The 18,390-nt window shown below is 51.3% G+C and overlaps 1 protein-coding gene and 1 long non-coding RNA gene across 6 annotated transcripts; one reads left to right on the top strand and one right to left on the bottom strand.

The window, feature by feature from the left end:
- Positions 1–587: 587 nt before the first annotated feature.
- LOC121028381 (uncharacterized) lies at positions 588–3,943 on the top strand. The gene is made up of 2 exons (XR_005789201.1): positions 588–1,332; positions 2,962–3,943. It is a non-coding gene; the product is annotated as an uncharacterized LOC121028381 (long non-coding RNA).
- Positions 3,944–4,169: 226 nt separating this feature from the next.
- Positions 4,170–17,810, bottom strand: LEP (leptin). 5 transcript variants are annotated; one of them, XM_040472052.1, is made up of 3 exons: positions 17,640–17,755; positions 8,020–8,191; positions 4,170–6,909 (listed from the first exon to the last, which is right to left on the bottom strand). In XM_040472052.1, exons 2-3 carry the CDS (start codon positions 8,161–8,163, stop codon positions 6,550–6,552), a joined length of 504 nt encoding a protein of 167 aa, XP_040327986.1. In that variant the 5' UTR covers positions 8,164–8,191; positions 17,640–17,755; the 3' UTR covers positions 4,170–6,549. The 5 variants fall into 5 exon arrangements, with proteins under 5 accessions (XP_040327986.1, XP_040327990.1, XP_040327989.1 ...); XM_040472056.1 differs by lacking the exon at positions 17,640–17,755 and adding an exon at positions 16,960–17,576; XM_040472055.1 differs by lacking the exon at positions 17,640–17,755 and adding an exon at positions 9,923–10,963.
- Positions 17,811–18,390: the final 580 nt, after the last annotated feature.

The following is an 18,390-nucleotide window of genomic DNA, read 5'->3' on the forward strand; positions in this document are numbered from 1 at the left end:
GAGAGAGAGAGAGAGAAAGAGAGAGAATGAGCAGGGGAGGGACAGAGAGAGGGAGATGCAGAATCTGAAGCAGGGCTCCAGGCTCTTAGCTGTCAGCACAGAGCCTGACACAGGGCTTGAACTCATGAGCCATGAGATCATGACCTGAGCCAAAATCAGACGCTCAACCGGCTGAGCCACCCAGGCACCCCTCTGTTTGAATTTCTAATGAGTAAGGAAACATTGAAAAATAATGAACCACCATGCCATCACCACAGCTAATAAAATTAATAATAATTCCCTTCATCATCTAAAATAGAATTCCTGCTCAGATTTCCATCATTGTCTCACGTTGTCTTTTACGCATGGTATCTTCGAACTAAAAAGGAAGAAGTTTGTTGAGCAAGTTAGGAGTGAGCAGAATTTATTTTTATTTTTTTAATGTCTTTATTTATTTTTGAGAGAGAGAGAGACAGAGAACAAGCGGGGAAGAGGCAGAGAGAGAGGGAGACACAGAATCGGAAGCAGGCTCCAGGCTCTGAGCTGTCAGCACAGAGCCTGACATGGGGCTCGAACTCATGAGCCATGAGATCATGACCTGAGCCAAAGTCAGATGCTTAACTAACTGAGCCACCCAGGCACCCCAAGAGTAAGCAGAATTTTAAGAAGTTTACCCTTTCGTGGTAGGGCTGTTTTCAGGCTTTTTATAGAATTTGCTGACCTGATATAACAGGCTTGTTACTATAGGAGTCTCAGTTCCTTTGGTCACCAAGTAAGAGCAGGGGGCCTGTACTGAGCCACACACAACAGCCAGGCCTGGGGCGAGGCAACTCTGTCTGCACAGGCTTACAGTCAGGGGCAGGGAAGGGTGTAGGGGTGAGACCTCAACAGAAAGGATTCCCCGTGAGCTGTGCTGAGTGACCAGGGGCTATGGGAACTCAGTAGAAGGAAGAAATGCTAATATTAGGTCCCTTTATTGAAAGAAGACATTTTATGCAAGAAATAGTCAGTGGTTGAGACTACCTTGATTTGACCTAATCTTTCCCCCAATCAGCGATCGTAAAGCAATGCCATAGATTGAATGTTTGTGTCACCCCAGAATTCATGTTAAATCCTAACCTCCAAGGTTAGGTGTTAGGAGGCGGGCCTTTGGAAAGTGCTTAGGGTGAGGGTGGACCCCTCATGAAGGAGATTAGTGCCCTATAGGAGAGACCTCGGAGAGCTCCCTTGCCCCTTCCACCAGGTGAGGACACAGTCACAGATGTGGTCTGCGAACCAGGAAGCAGGTGCTCACCAGACATGGAAGCTGCTGGCACCTTGATCTTGAAGCTCCAGCCTCCAGAACTGTGAGAAGTAAATTTCTGTTGTTTACAAGCCACCCAGCCTCAGGTATTCGGTTCTAGTAGGCCCACATGCACTAAGACAGGCAATGTTTTTTGTTTGCTTTTTAATGTTTATTTTTGAGAGAGAGACAGAGTGTGAGTGGGGGAAGGGCAGAGAGACAAAGAGAGGGAGACACAGAATCCGAAGCAGGCTCCAGGCTTTGAGCTGTCAGCGCAGAGCTTGACCCGGGGCTTGAACTCATGAACTGTGAGATCATGACCTGAACCGAAGTCGGACGCTCAACCGACTGAGCCACCCAGGTGACCCTGGCAATGTTAACTTTATATTTATTTCTTCTCTTTACATTTCCTTCCTTCCTTCCTTCCTTTCTTCCTTCCTTCCTCTGCTCCCCTCTTCCCCCCTCCCCCTTCCCTTCCCTTCCTGATTAATCTTGTAATTCTTCCATTTAGTAGATTCCTTTTCCTGTCCTCGCTTTCTTTCCCATGTCAAACTTTCCCCAAGTGGATTTCCTTTCTCCTCAGGAACCCTCTCTCCTTTTCTCCCTTGGACTCCTAGGGACGGTTCTCTGAGTTCTGGCGTGTGGTTCCTACACCTCTCTGGAGTCTGGCTTCACAGTTCTCCCAGCATCCAAATCTATCTCCATTTGCTCTGTAGTTGCCTGATCTGTGTTGCTCCACAAGCAGCGCTGGAGACAAGGGTTCTGGTGCAGGAGGCGTATTTAGGAGGCGACGCTAGGAAGCAGGAGCGAGGAACAGGGACAGTGGGGCCAGGCAAGGGGAAAAGCCAATCAGGAATGCCCCTTGGATGTGACTGGTGTGTGCACCCAGGCTCCAGTCCTACAGATTGCCCCTTAAAATTGCCCCTCCGGAGGGTGGGAGGCTGGGGGATTTATCCACAGACCCCCATTCCTCACTGGTTGAGATTTGCTCCACTGGGACCTTCCCTCTCCCCCTCACCTTCTGGCTGCCCCGTGGGGGCTGAGAGGGCTTCCTAAGGAGCCACAGGGGAGCCCTGTGCCCGGGCGTCCCTACCAAAGCTGTGACTATCTCAAGGAGGGCTATCCGTGAAAGCAATTCTCACTCCTTTTGCTTCCTTGACTCATTAGTACTGATAACAACAACATGATTTTTTGACTGCTTTTTGTACCTCACCCATGGGGCTAATAGCTTCCCAAATATTTTATCGTCCTATCTTCTAAAGACCTCTGATGAAGGTGCTATATTACATTCCCATTGTACAGATGACAAACTGAGGCTAAGAGGGATTAAGTAACTGGCCTAGGGGTTAGGCACCCTCTGTGCTGGGAGCTGGGGTTGAGATGAGGGCTGGGCATGGAGGCTCCATCACCTTCTTTCCATCCTTGACTCACGCTACCATCTCAGGTCTGAGACAGTGCATTCCTGGGGAAGGACCCCAAAGAGCTGAGGGTGACAATGTACCGGTGAACTAATCAGTGACTCTGGGTAGTCAGACAGCACTAGACTCAGATCTTGATGGTAAAAGCCTGGAATGAACGACTCTAAATTCTTTGAGGGGAAACGGGGCGTCATGTTTTTGGTTGTATGTTGCTGTGCACGAATCTGAGATGGGGTTCTTCTGAAAGGTCCTGCTGGGTTGACCTGACTTCTTTCTCACCAGACTCTGCAAAAGACCTGCCTTTGGAAGTTGGACATGGTCAGACGCTGCCAGCTGTTTGGGAGATGTGAGCTCAGCCTCGGGGGGAGAGCAAGAGAATGCCCAAGGATGGGAAAAGTTCTGGAAGGATACTTGAAGAACATACCCTTCCACTCTGACCCTGGGAGCCACCTCACCGAGAAGGGAATGACATTTCCAGGCCTCTGCTCCGAGACCCCTGTTACTGCGGGCTGCCTTCCAGACCACTTCGGGGAGCTACTAAGACTCGTGCCCACTCAGAAACAAGACATCTCAGACAGTCCCAGATGGCCACCAAGGGGCAAACCCATTGTCCCCAAGCCCCTGCTACCCACCTCAGGCAGGCAGGGACTGGAGAGGTCATGGCATTGGTACCTTTCTAGGTCCTTGGGGATGAGTGCAGAGGAAAGTCTTGTAAGAGACCATGCTGGGCTTCTGAGCAATGTGCGCCCCAAATCCTTCTATGTTTAAGTTGGTTTGCGTTGGGTTTCTGTCACTTGCAGCTACAGGAGTCTTCACGGGTACAGAGGCCAGCCACTTCCCGAGTTGCCAAGTGACCCATTTAGGCCGTTCCTGCCTTATCCGATACCCCCCCTCCCCCTCCCCCGCCCCCGGCTGTGGTTTCTCCTCATTCCGCAGCTCTGTCTCCCTTTCCTCCACCACTTAAACGAGTACTCAGGAAAGGACTGGCCGCTGTCAACTATACTTTGAAATTGCCCATGGAAGTGATTATTGGATGGGCCAGCCCCCCACCCCCACCTCCGGTCCTCCCTGGGTTGGAACTGTCACGTTCTAACTGCCCCGCAGAGACGATTGTGCTCTGTGCCCGGAACAAGAGGAGTCCTGTCTTTCCCAGGGTCGATGCACCTGCTTGGGTCTGCTGTTAGGCTGCACGTTGTTTGCTTACAGCTTTGTTGTTGTTGTTGTCGTTCTTTTTTTTTTTTAAAAACAATTTGGCGCTTCTCAAGGCTGATTTGCAGACCCACAGAATGTGCTCATTTTGCCAGCTCTGTGCTTTGGGGGAATCCTTTAGCCTGAATAACTGGCGGCCGGCTGTGGCCAAGCCCGGGCAGAGCTGAACCCAGTGGGGGTTGGAGGCCAGCCAGGCCGTGGCCTGTCACCCACAATAGCTCTTCTAAAGCCCCTCCACAAAGGGTGACGCAGAACAAAGACCAGGGGGCAAAGTTAATTTATTTGGATTTTTTTTTTTTTTAACAACCAAAAAAATTTTTGAAGTTACAAAAAAAAGACAATCATTTACATTTTAGAACTTTTATACTCTGAGAATAAGCCACAGTGCCCGGTTTTGGTGAATGAAAGGCTTAAAAGATCCCAGCCTGACTGGGTGGTAGTGATTATCTAGGTCGTATTCTCCAGAACGGGCCTTACTCTGTCCATCTCATGAATCGTTCTGCTCTGGAACTTTCAACTCTTAACCCTTTCGATATCAAACTTCTTTGCCGCAGAAGGCCTCTTCCATGTGTCCCTTTCCCTCTCGTCTGTCCTTTGTCTGCCTTTCTTTGTAACTGGCTGCACGTGCCTTCACCCTGGTGTCTCAGCGCCAACAAAACAGCCTCCACCCTCCAGGCAATTCACATCCCTCACCTCCTGCAAAGTTGCCTCCAGCTCCTCTCTCCCAGCAATCACTCCTGGTCTCCCTTGCCCAGTGCCTATTTGTACCTCCGGGGAGCACTACCTGGCTGCAGGGACACTCTGGGGAGCCAGAGGACCTGAGCTCTAGTCTTGGCCCAGCTACCTATCAGCTGTTAACGGTCTCAGGCATTTTCTCATTTTTAAACTGTCAGCCAAGCTGCTTCAAAGGGATGTGGCTACACGGTAATTAATGCTGCCGGGCCCTGAAAAGCAAAAATGCTACCAAGTGCAAGCAGGGTTAGCCAGTGGGCCCCTGAGGACTGCCACCCTCCGCCCAGCATTTCCCACCTGCTCAGGAGCTCACTCTTTCAGCAGCTTGGTTACCATGGTGAAAGGCCAGCCTTAGCGCTGCTGTGTAAAGTTTTTATCATCGGGAATGCAAGGTCCCTGAGGGCAAGACTGGATTTTAACGTTTACTTGGTGAGCTTCTCTAGCCCATAGCACCAATCAGGGCTGAGCGCGAAGTAGGTGCTCAGTCTGAACGTTGATAGCTTTGATTCGAATTTCCTTGGATAGATCCACCACCTGTCACGTGATGGCCTCATAACAGTGGCAGAACGGTGGAAAACCCAAGCCTCCTTGTTCATTCATCCCACCAAACATGACCTCTAGTGGGAAAGGCGCTCCTGGCAGCCTGGCCCGGGAGTCCTGGCACTCAGCATTGCTGGCCCAAGTTTTGGGACCACCCGCTAAAGCCCACAGACCTTCCCACTGGAATAAAAATCCACACCAAATGGGTAGGAAACATGGTCGTGCTTTGGGTGGGCCAGTCTGATGAGAACCACAATTTGGCATGCAAATCCCAAGTAGGGGTACTGCCATGTAATAAATCCAGTGTAGGATCATCCCCAGACCATTCCAAGGGCCATTCCAAGGACCCCTGCTCTGGGGATCATGGTCTCCAGTGAGGGATCCTCACTCCCTGATAAGAAAGACCTCTCTCTCGCAATTGGAGAAGGCCAGAGCTCACAACTGTCCCAATAGACAGTCCCCAGCCTCCCTCCATAGGTGGCTGCCAAAACCCCACACCCCCCCCCCCCAAAGGAGTCATCTCCTTTGTTATTTTCCAGAAAACCACACGAAGTGGCTGCAGAGATGAGAAAATGACTCCACCCCATCCGAAGAGCCCATCACACAAATGTAATTCAGAAAATACATTCTGATCCTTCCCCTTCCCACTAACACGTTCCCCCCACCTCCAGGTGCACACATCTATATATCACACTTGACAAAATTCATCTTCTTTTTGGAAGAACCTGGTCCTTGGAGATCTGCTCAGGGCAATGCCATTGCAAACACTGTAATTTCACATCAGTCACGGTAGAAACAAAACCAGTTACCAAAGAACTAACTTGAGAGCCCTCAAGTCACAGAGAAATGGGTTTGCCTTAGCCAGGCCCACCAGCGGGGCTGGAAGCAGCATCCCTAGCCCTGGCTGGCCCCAAAGAGCCTGGAAAAGCTGCTGTTTTGCTTCAGATCCATCCAGGATAAAACGCAGAATAAATAATGTGTTGCTTGGGAGTTTGCAGCTATGTGGATGTAACCGTCATGGTGTTCTCAGAATTCTCAGACAGAACCTCGCTTGATGGTCCAAAGGCTCAGCGGGTGCCTCCTGAAATCACCCCAGGTCACGCTGAAGCATGCGGTGAGAGGGGAGGTGGCACAGGAAGGAAGGCTTTTGTGAGATCCTCAGGTCCGGTTCACTGCCGGGTGGGTCTCCCTTCCCGGTGAGCACGGAATCATGCATTCTATCTTTGGTTTCGTGCCTTGCAGGCTTATGCCTTTGGAAGAGTGGCTCAAAGGTGTGAGAGACTAATGGCCTGGGGCCTGGATAAAGGACACCCACACAGGCTCTCTGCTGAAGACACCTGGGAGCCATGGGTTCTCTCCTCGACTTTGGGACGAGAGGTCTTCCAGGCCTCAGCACCCAGGGCTGAGGTCCAGCCGCCAAAGCATGTCCTGTAGAGAAGCCTGCAGCCGGCTCAGGGCCACCACCTCCGTGGAGTAGAGTGAGGCTTCCAGGGCACCGCCCAGGCTCTCGAGGGTCTCCAGGCCCCTGGCCCGGGGCAAGGGACAGTTCTTGGAGGAAGCCAGCAGGTGGAGAAGGTCCCGGAGGTTCTCTAGGTCATTAGATATTTGGACCACATTTCTAGAAGGCAGACCGGTGAGGATCTGTTGGTAGATGGCCAATGTCTGGTCCATCTTGGACAAACTCAGGACAGGGTGGAGCCCAGGAATGAAGTCAAGACCAGCGACTCTCTGTTTGGAGGAGACAGACTGCTGCGCGAGAGGAAAAGGGAGAGCAGGGGCTCAGAGAAGTTGGTTCTGCAAGGCTCTCGGCCTTTCCCATGAATGTGGAGGTCCGCTCTCTTGGCTGCCTCCTCTCCCCTTCCTCACCGCCCTGGCCCAGGCCCTTGATTCTTGTGCCCCGGGGACTGCCAAGCTTCCAAGCTGATCCCCTGGACTTCTATCTTCCTGCCCTTCCCGAATCACCCTGCCCTCCCCTTCCAGATGGATCTTCGAAGATCGTTCCCTCCTCCAAATGACCTCTGCTGTAGAACCAGCCATGAGGCCCGATTCCCGCTTAGTTAAGTCTCTTCCCCAGGCACTGAGGTCCTCCCTAAGTGCCCCTTCCCTAGCCATCTTCACACCCTTCCATTCCCAGAGGACTCCTCCTTCCCAGTCAGGTCCTCCAAGGCCTCTGGCCCCTCAGGGATCAAGGCCGGCCCCGCCTCACTCCTCTGCTCCAATAATGCTGGATACCAGGAGGGGGTGGCCTGCAGCCCTCACTTTCTGCGCCACCCAAGCTGGGACACTCTGGATCTACCCCGTGTGGCCTTGTCGGATAGCTACCGTGAAAGCAGGGACACTCACACGCTGCTCTCCATAAAATGCCCAAGACTCTGGTTCTGAGCTGTCCGAGGCCACTGTCAGACACGTATGGTGTCCAGGAGATGTGGAAGTCTCTAGATTGCCCCATGCTGGGTAAGCAAGCAGGCTTTTAAGACTGGGGGCTACCAAACCCACAATGAAAAACCTTTAAAGAAGGCACACTGTGGTCTGGTTCTATGAGAGGGTTTATCTAGTTGCTTTATCTAATTTAATCTCATAACAACCCTGTGAGGACTGTACTAGCTAGCTGATGAAACCAAGCCTTAGAGACATGGAGGAACTAGCTTAAGGTTTTACAGATAGAGAGCCAAAGTGTGGAGATTTACATTTAGTCGTCCTAATTCCAAATACAGCCCGCATGTAGGAAGTGGCTGTTCGTGAGGTAGGGAGGAGTCAAGGCCACCATGGCCCCTACATGTGGCTGCACAGGCTTCAGCTGACATCTGAGGTCCTGGTTCCCCCATGGGCAAACCTGTTGTCTTCCCAGGCTCTCCCTACCGTGTGTGAAATGTCATTGATCCTGGTGACAATCGTCTTGATGAGGGTTTTGGTGTCATCCTGGACTTTTCGGATTGGCACAGCTTCAACATAGGACAGATAGGGCCAAAGCCACAGGAATCGGCACAAGGGTCCACAAAGCATTTTCCTTCCCAGGATGTACGTCTCGGGCCTGCAAACAGAAGGAACCACACGTAGCAAGTCGCCGGTGATCTCAGAAAACACCCATATGCCCTGTGACCAACCATATTTTCAGATGTGGATAAAAAGGAGACTCGCTTTGTGCCATAGCGATCATCTCCTCAGAGTCAAAGACAATTCATTATCTAGAAGTACATTAATGAAATGCATTTCCTTGGGGAGGCAAGACCTGACCAACTCTGTGATGCGGTGTGGGATAGATCACAGAGCAGTAAGCCAGGGCCTGAGCAAATGGACGTGGTGGTGACGATTTGACTTTATTGCATGCTGCGAGGAAAAGAACCAGCTTTTATGGTCTGGTCTGGATCCAGCCGTTTAATAGCTGCATGACTTTAAGCACATCACATAACCACGAAAACCTCCACCTCCATCTCCTGCAATATACCTACCTCGAGGCTTTTATGAGGATCAAATTAGATAATGCATGTGCAAGAGCTTTAAAGGTGTTGTGAAATGTACTCTATTACTACCCTTATTACTAGAGATTACGTTACTTGTCCTCTCCATTACTCTCCCACAGCGGCCTGCTGATATCTCTGTGATGGCATTTCTCACTGGCTTTATAACTTCCTTTCTCTCCCGCTGGGAGCCTGAACCCGCCCGGCACTGGTGGAAGGTCTTCAAATGTGTCGGATACAGCACCGAGCACCAAGGATACAGTGGTGAATAATAGATGTTCTCTACTCTCAGGTGGCTTATGCTTTAATAGGAGAGATAAACAGGGAAGCAGTCCATTCCAATACAGGCAGGACAAACTGTACAAGAAGGACAAGTGCAAGATATCACAGGAGTACAAAGGGAGCTCCCTGGAAGAGGTGTCACCTGAGCTGGGTATTAAAGACCAAGCGGCTGTCAGTAAGAGTGGACAGTGGTGGGCACAGTGGCCAGAAAACAGTTGGTGGAGGCAGGAGAGACTATCTAACATGTTCGTCCAGAATGTTTGACACTTTCAAAGTCATGGAACAATGAATTCTAATATTAATAATATGCAAATCCTTGAATAAGCAGCAGTTTTAAGGAGACATGAAAGACAAAGGTAATAAAGTGAAATGTATGCGAGCCTGTGATCCATGCTAAGTATGTGTGCATGAGCCTGAAATGATAATCAAATGTAAGTAAATATTAGCATGAAGGTGCTGGAGATGGCCAAAAAGTTAATCTCTGCTTTTTATGTTCTGCCTCATCTGGGTATTGATAAAAATAGACTGTACATTTTCTGTCCACAGGTGGCAATATTAGTATAATTCGTATGCTGGCAATATAATAGAAAAAAGTGGCTGCTTATATATTCTTTCTTTATAGTTCTTGATCAAAGGTATGCTTTTCATCTGAATTTCACAGACGTGGGAAAACAAAGGTCGAGAAGATGTGTTAACTTGCCCAAAGTCAAACAGGTAAGCGGCAGAGTCAGGGTTCTGCTTAACGCAGCAAGCCTGGGGTGCCTTCCCCCCACCCTAAGGTTTCTCCAGCCTTTAAAGAGAGCCCCAAATTACAAACCACCCCAATGTTCAACCCAGGCACCTCCAGAGACCATGGCCCTTGGAAACAAATACCCGGCTCTAGGATGAAGCTATGAGACTGTGCCACCAAATCAACTTCAAATATGAAAAATACTAGGTAATTCAGGAGGGGCCCTTCCGGTGTTTTGGGGCTTGTTTTCTTTCTTAAGAAGTTGACACCCCCTCTATTACCTACTGATTACCTGAGTAAACACTTGCGCCAAATGTTTGTGGAAGGGAGTTCCGTGGTGCTAACCCCCAACAGGGTTCCACGAAATCCTAATAAAGTTGGAGAGAATAGTGGTTAGGCCCCGAGGGTTCAGCAGCAGCTCTGCCCTTTTTAGCTATGAGTCTCTAGGCAAATACTTAACTTCCCTACAGCATCCCATTCTCATTAGTAAAACGGAATAATACCCACTGGCTCAAAAGAATAAATGAGATGAACCTGTCAAGCCCCTGCATATTGTGTGTGTATGTGCTGAAGGGTGGGTGGGGGGTGGGGTGGGGGTAGGCAAGGTCAGCAGTTTCTTGGAATTGCGTGATTACTGGGCAGGGCTTAAAACACTGGGGCAACACTACCTGTAACCAACGCTGAATCTAGCATTTTCCTCGCCTTGGGTCATCTCAACAGGGTGCCTGGTATTTCGGGGCGTTTCCCCTGCGGCACAAGATTGAGCGGTACCCTTTGCTAGGATGCTTGCGTTAATGACACCCTCCTTCCCAAGAGAATTTATTGCCAGATTAACTCTGGTCATAGTCGCTCTCACATAATGGCCACCCTGTAACACCTGAATGGGAAAACAGTTTTACAAGCCCCTCTCTCACCACTGATAACATGCTTCGGTGGATGCAGAAAATACATTGTAGTTCCTTGAATTGAGAAGCTGAGGCTCAATCTGCCTGAGAGGCCAGATTTAGAGGAGCTCCACAGAGAACTCATAACAAGCCCATCTGGGATCAAAGTGGTGGAGAGAACGTGGGCCACCAGTGTACACAACACACGTGCTCACACACATAACACACATCATGGGCACGTACACAAACATGAACAGACCGAACCCTTTTAGTAGAGACTGCTAGTTGTCTCCAATATCTATTCTTCCATTCTTTCCAAGTAATTTATATCCAAGTTTAGATGGGGATGTGGCCATCCAGAATAAATACAACATTTCTCAGCTTCTCCCAACTAGATTTGGCCATGCCACTAAAGTCTGGCCAATCAGGGGTGCCCGGGTGGCTCAGTCCGTTAAGCGTCCGACTTTGGCTCAGGTCATGATCTCGTGGTTCGTGAGTTCGAGCCCCAAGGGGGGCTCTGTGCTGACAGTTCGGAGCCTGGAGCCTGCTTTGGATTCTGTGTCTCCCTCCCTCTCTGTTCCTCCCCTGCTTGCACTCTGGCTCTGGCTCTCTCAAAAATAAAGATTAAAAAAAAAAAAAAGTCTGGCCAATTAAATTTCAGCAGAGGTACTCTGTGGCAGCTCTCGGGTTATGTGCCTTTGCCTCTTCTTTTCTCATCCCTTCCTCCATCCCATGCCTGATTGTGGATATAGCAGCCAGCATTCTGACGCCGTCTTGGATCATGAGGACGAGGGCCTCACCTTATGAATGATGGAGTAGGGAGCTGGAACCCAGTTCCCTGAGGACTTTGTGGGGCCAAGGTGACATACTGGCCTCAGACTGCCCATCCCCGGACTTGTGTGTGTGAGAGAGACATAACCTCTGTCTTGTTTAAGCAGCTATGGGTCTCTGCTAAATGCAGCCAAATTTAATGCTAGTTAATTTATACACCTGGATGTGGGCATCAGAAAAGAGTGGATATCAAGTCTTCCTGGGTTCATCTGAGTGTCAATACCTGAGTGAGGTCTGGCTGTGGTCCAAGAAGGTGGTGCAGGTGGCTGGTGAGAGCACAGTTTGGGACTGGACCGGGCAGGAATAATTTAAGACGGCGACTATAACTTCACTGAGCCCAGCACCTTATACATAATAATTACTCAATGGACAGCTGACAGTTGACAGTTAACATGTATTAATCGTCCACTGTGGACCAGGTACAAAGACAAAAAAGACATGCATGGAGCCATAGGAAGTCAGGAATCAGGACTAGTGAGGGACCGGCTGAAGACTCCTGGTCTTTCCGGAAGCCCAGTGAATATACCGCAGTATTTCATGTGGTTAAACATTAACATGAATTATTTGTTAGAGATAAAAGTGAAGAACAAAACTGTGCTCTTGAACAACTGGCTTACATAATTAGCTACAATGCAAGGAGGAATGTTTAAACAGATAGCACGCCTTGGGTAACTGAGGGGAGGGAGTCGCATTGTACAAGGATGCGCTGTGAAGTTCAGCAGAACTCTGCTTGAGTGGGTGTATAGGACCGTGGGTGAGTTTGCCAAACTCTCTCAGACTCATTTCTCTTAGCTGTAAAATGGGGATGATACAAATCGTAATTCCCACTTGAGGCCGTTCGGCGGACGAAATGAAGTAACGTAGGTAAAGTGCTAGCTCTTTGCCTGGCATATGGTCAACACGTTAGCTGTTGTCACCAGCTAAGAGATCAAGGAGGCATCTTGGAGGAGGTGGCATTTGATAAGGGCCGTAAGAGTGAGGAGGAACTTCACTGGGTTCGTGAAGGTGGAGGAGAGGAGCAGCCCGGCTGAGGACTCAGAGGCTGAAGAACACTTATGAACTGAGGACACGGGGGCTCACAGCCCACACGGGAGGTGCAAAGGGCCAGGAGGTGGGGAGGGCTTGGGCACCGAGTGCCGCGTAGGGAGGCTAGGCTTCTTTTGCAGAAGTGAGGGGCTCTGACTGTCCCCAGGCTAATGCTTTCAGCCCAGATGACGTGAAGGATGGAGGTGGAAATTGGCAAAGGCAGCAGGAGGGAGGTGCGACATTGCCGATTTGCTCGTTGCGACTGGTGGGACCTCAGGGGGACCCAGCCAGCTGACAGTTCGGGTTGGGAGTCACAATCAGATGGACGGGGCCGCAGATGGAGACCCAGGAGTGCCTAGCTGGAGAGAGCTGAGGTGAGAGAAATGGGGAGGAGAAAGGCGAATGTCAGCCAGCTGCCTGGGCTGCAAAACCTTTTCCCTCCACAAGTTTCCCAAACGGTTTTGAACATTTAGGAGCTGTCATTTTCTGCTAGTTAAAAGATGAACCGCTGAAATGTTGATACAACATCCTGTCTCTTTTATTTCTCTCTGACCATTATTCAGGCAGAGCCTGTGGAGGAAATGGGTACCATTGGGGGAGGCGTGGTCAGTGGCCTCCCCTCCACTCTGCTGGCTCCCCACCCCGCACTTCTCTGCTCATCCTCTGGGGCTGCTGGTCACTAGTTTTTGCCTCCTGCTGCCTTCCCTCTCCTTTAATTAAGACCCTGCCACTCCCTGTCATCTCTTCTGGCATCCCCTGTCATGGGTGCATCGGAGAAGAAAAGAGAGAAGCCAGAAAATGGAGCCTCCCAGAGCAGCACTAGATAAGGGAATGTCATCACAGAACACAGTTCCAAGGCCATCAGGAGAGGGTCATATAACCACACCTCCGATCCCCGCACAATTTCCCACTCTCCGAGTTCAGCCAGGTCCTGAGTGCTGGCCCCACATGTATTCATCCTTAGCGGACTCCTCCCAGCCCTGCTCTACGTCTATGCAGGTGCCACCCCCCCCCCCCCACTTCTGCCTTCTCCTCCTAGACAAGCTCACCTCCCATTTCCCCAAGAAGCTGATGGCCTCCACATGTGACCTCCTTCACCTTCCCTCTGGTCCTAGAGGATGAGGCAGACCATGTGGGGCCTGTTATGTCAAGATAGGGGGGTGCTTCTCTTTATACAGGCTGGAGGGTTTGCTGGGCCAAGGTCAGGCTGCCTATAGCCTTCTGATGACAGCAGTCGGGGCGATGGGGAGACCTTAGAGTCACAGAAAAATTTGCTGGTGGAGGCTGCTAGCCTTGAGTTATCCAGAGTCCCATGCATCTCCTGGTTTAAAGTGTCAGAGGTTAGCAGGAGCCCAGCACACATTTCTCTCTTCCTTCTTCTCTCCTCCAGCTATTGGGATTTCTACACCCCTTTCTTCAATAATTTCTAGTGTGCTGGTGTGAATTAAATTCAAATAATGTAGTATTTACTTTTAATTATGAGGGAAAAGCTTTGGATGGTCTGTGCTTCTCCCAGCAGAAATTCTTCCTGTGGGCTCCCTCCCATCCTTTCCTTTTACTCCCCCTTCCTTCCTTTCTCCATAATTCCAAGTTGGAAGGGACTTGGGGACGGGGAAAAGACAAAGGATGAACAGAGACAGAGAAGACTGGATCCTGGTTATTTAAGCTACTCAGAATCCAGTGGAACAGACAGAAGCTTAAATAACTCATCTTAACCCAATCCCATAAAGGTTATGAGCATAGACTTTGGGGAGCACAGAGGAAGGGGGTGACTCTGGGGAGGTGAAGACAGCTTTGCAGATGAGGCAGTATTTGAACTGAGACTTTAAGGACAGGAGTTCCCCCAAGGGGAAGAGGACAAGGAAGGCATTCCAGGCCAAGGCGACAGTGTGGAGTTGGGGAAAACTAGGGTGGGTTCAGGAGGATTCAATACGGAGGAAGGGTAGAGCATGTGGGGCTAGAGAGCTACAATGTCCCAGGCTTGATTCCACCTGTGGGGCATCTGCCCTACTCATAACACACACACACACACACACACACACACACACACACACAGGCCCTGGAGTCCATGTTTGCATGACCAGTGATAGGCAAGAGACCATGAATACTCTTCTCTCTTTCCTTACCTCTTCCTCCTCCAAACCCTGATTAAGTCAATTAGCATCTCTCCCAGGAATTTAAAGTAGGTTTCAGAGAGCCCAGTTTGTCTCTACTGAGGGCTCAGAAGCTCCGGGGTAGCCACAGTTGCCTTCAAGTGCATGCAGTGGCTGAGAAAGATCAGAGTTCATTCAGCCACTGACAGGTGAGTTACAGTCAGTGCCTGTGCTCCTTCCTGACCTTCTTTCTGTTTCCTGACCTTCTTGGTTCTGGGCCCTCCCTGTCCTTAGCCTCCAGTGTGAGATACTCTTCTACCTACACTCACTTGAGTATATTTCAACCCTCTGGATATATTTTTCTATATCCAAGGGACATATAGATGCACACACGCAAAAGGAACAAGCATCAAGAAAGAAAATTCCCCCTTACCATGAGTGATGCCCTGCTAAGGGTTTGGTTTTTCAGATGTTGGTTGCCGTATATTGTTTGACACACTGAGCTAGCATGAGTGGTTTTCTCTTATTTGCAATCCAGAGCCTTGTCTGAGAAACAGTAACGTACTTAACCAGCAGCCGGGGTGTGGGTGTGGGGATTATATTCTTCCCATTCATCACACACCACCCTTAGATCTGATCCCATCAAGGATTACGAATTGGCTTCAATTCTGGTGTCAGTCTGATCAATTTTTAGCGGCTCCCTGGAGCACCGTGTGGAGGGAAATCTGAAGCTGCATCTAGACTCTGAGGGAGAGGGTGCCTCGATCAACTGTGATGTCTGCCGGGCGCAGGAGCCGTGGGCATGCCACTTTCCCAGCATCTCCCACGGGCCGGGCACAGAGTAGGTGCTCATTAAATATTTGTTGAAAGAATAAACAAAATCCCTCCCATCTCTGATCTTCCCTGTCTCACTGGGTTAAACTACCTCTACCGTGGTTCGCCTGCCCCTATCTTAAAGTCACATCGTAGAATTCGCTTTTGCTCAGCAGGAATCCCTAGGAAGCGTTCTGGGCCTCCAGCCCTTCCTTCTCAGAGACTGCTGCCCCTCCTTTCTCTCCCCACCGTGGCTTCTCCCACTGTGTCTGCGCTTCTCCCCAGAGAACAAACTCAAGGTGCACACAGATGCGGGATGAAATCTTCAGTGACATCAGTAAGATGTCCGCCTGGGCATCGATCACCGATCCAGTTCCAGGCAGCTGACAAACTGAGCAGGAAAGACTGTAAAATGCAGTTTGCTGAGAAGTAAGGCACATCCGTTGTCACACATGGAATCAGTGCAAAGAATTCTATGAGCCCCGGCATCAGGTGTGCTGTTTTTCGGCAGACACAACCTCTTTCTAGTTCTCTGAGACAACTGTGCAGACAAAGAAGAATTTCAAGGCTCTGGGCTGGCAGGCCAGAATGGAGAGCTATGGCCACTGGAATCCTGCTGCTGGGGAGGACAGGGCTTACTGAGTGACCGACTGCAGGACAATTTGGCTCGACTTTCCTTTAAATCACACGCATGCTGTTCAAGGATGCACACACACAAGGACTCTACTCCCCTGAAGCCCCTCCTCTCTGTTCCCTTGGGCGGCACCTAGGCAGGAGCGGGGGGACAAAGACCTGTGTTCTGTGAGGAGGGCTCTCCCAAGTGGCCACCTCCGCACCCTGCATGGGCCACTCAGACACGAGAGGCATCTGCCTGGGGCCGAGAGGCAGGAATTCATTGCAATCTCCCTGGCTCTGTCCTTGGCGCTTGGAGACATTTCCTGGAACGGAGGGGGGGGGGGGGTGGTGGAATATTTCCCCCAAATACCAAGAAGAGTTATTTTGGGCATAAGATGTACAAAATTTGAGAAGGACGCTCCTTTGGCCAACATGGAAATGTTCCCCTCAGCCCAATGTCCTCAATCGCTTGAAGAGGGAAGAACCTAAAAACATCCACTGTTTTTCTCTTGCCTTTTCCCCCTACCTAAATAAGAGAAATGATCAGCATGGCATCCTCTCTGCTCCTGAGGACACAGAATGGCAGGCACTATGTTCTGCAGAACCTGGTGAGAAAGAGACTGGGTACCCTCGCTCCCAGCGGTCCCAGCGGACTGCTGCCCACCTTGGAACTCTACAGAATGAACATAAGAGAGATGACAGAGGTCAGTTCCTACAAAGGGGAGCCATCGTGCTCCCGGGGTGGTGCCTGCAAGGACCCGCCCTCTGCCCGCAAGACCACCCTTCTAGCAGAAATCAATCATCTGTCTCCTCCTTTCCAAAACTGCTATTCTCAAATGACAAGCAGGCCACCTGTCTTGGATGTAACTGTATTTAAAGATTCACAATTCCAAAATGCCACCATCTTGAAGCTATAGAAATTGAAATGTAAAGGCAACCACACCCACAGTGAAATCTAAACCAAGCCAGGAGAGAAGGCCGACTATAGGCAGGCCTAGTAGGTCTCACCTGCCAACAGTGGGCATTTGCGGTATTGACCAGAGAGGTGGTAACAATGAGAAACATACCATAGGACTTCGGGTGAGCCGCTGCTCTGTAACCTCAGAATACCCCAATTTTATCCATCGTGAAGAAAGCAATTTGCTTGGCTTTGAGGCCAGATGTGGTGAGACTCAGAACAATTTCTCTGAGATATTTAGGTTCTTCCTGACAGTTTTCTCTCCACCTCTACTCCGCAGTGGTCCTGTTTCTAGGCCTCCGCCTCAGCCACTGGCATTCAGACTTCGGCCATCAAGACCCCCACTGGAAAATGATGCCTGAATTCTTCTATGCAGAGCGAAGCTAGACTCCAGGAACTGAACGCTCATACCAGAATTCCCCAGCACCCTCAACTTTATCGCCTCCAGATGGGGGCAGGGTACCCTGATCTTTGGGGGTGTGCTCAAGGCAATTTCCCAAGCATCTCAGCAGCGGGGCTGGCTGCTCTGACAGTCTCCTGGGACCCTGGCTGGCTCCATGGCACAGATTCCTGCCCCATGGGCACCGGCACAGCTCACGAATCCAGATCTGCCCGGCTGCCTTCTCTCCCGATAGAACTCTGGTACAAAGCCACCATAGGCCAAAACCAGGGCATCTGCCCTGCCCCTCGCCCGCCTCAGTTTCCCCCGGCGTTCAGGGAAGGGCGGGGTGGGGTCGCTTGCCAAGAAAGACCCGCGGAGAATGGAAAAGAAGCGTGCGGGGGCCTTACCTCGCAGCTGCTGGCACCGCGATTCCTCCAGGGTTCCATGCCTGCCCGCCCCTCTTATAGCCGCCGAGCACAACTTGCGCAACTGGCCGGCAGGCCCCGGGCTCACCCCGAGTGCCAGCTCCGGCCCCGCCCTGCCGGGCAGCGTTGGACACCGTAGGGCCGGGCGGCGGCGGGTCCGGGGCCTCGAGGGAAGGCATCCGCTGCGCCGGGAGCCACGCGCGCACCCTCGGGTACGGCCCGGAAGGCTGGGGACGTCTGGCGGGAGCGGGAAGTCCTTGAGATGCCGACCTCTCGGGGCCAGGGTGGTGGCGAGGGGCTCCCTTAAGCCGGCTGCGAGCTCGGACGGCGCCCTCCACTAAGCGAAGGCGCACCGACAGCTGGGCGGGCCGCGCGACCCGAGGGCCCCCCGGGCGCCTGGGAGGCCAGTGTTAGCTGGAGCGGCCCCGCCGGGCACACCCCGCGCCCCCGCCCAGGATGGGGGTCTGCTCCGGCTGCCAGTGCTCTGGCCCGCGGACCTGGGTGGTGAGGGGCCCGCCCCCGCGCTATACTGGGTGCGCTGCCCTCTCCGGAGGGCTGTGAGGAGGAGCGGGCACTGCAGCCTTTGGGGATGCTCTGCGCGCCCGTGAGTCCTTTATTTCCCACGTACCCAGGAGAATGTACGAAACCCAGCCTGAGAGCCTCTGTCGGGCTTCGGGGACGAGGAAACTGACGTCCAGGGTGGTTAAGTGATTGCCCCAGAACCCCTAGCTGG

This window comes from Herpailurus yagouaroundi, unplaced genomic scaffold, assembly GCF_014898765.1.
Source record: "Herpailurus yagouaroundi ecotype Mexico unplaced genomic scaffold, PumYag 100, whole genome shotgun sequence".
NCBI classification, from domain to species: domain Eukaryota; kingdom Metazoa; phylum Chordata; class Mammalia; order Carnivora; family Felidae; genus Herpailurus; species Herpailurus yagouaroundi.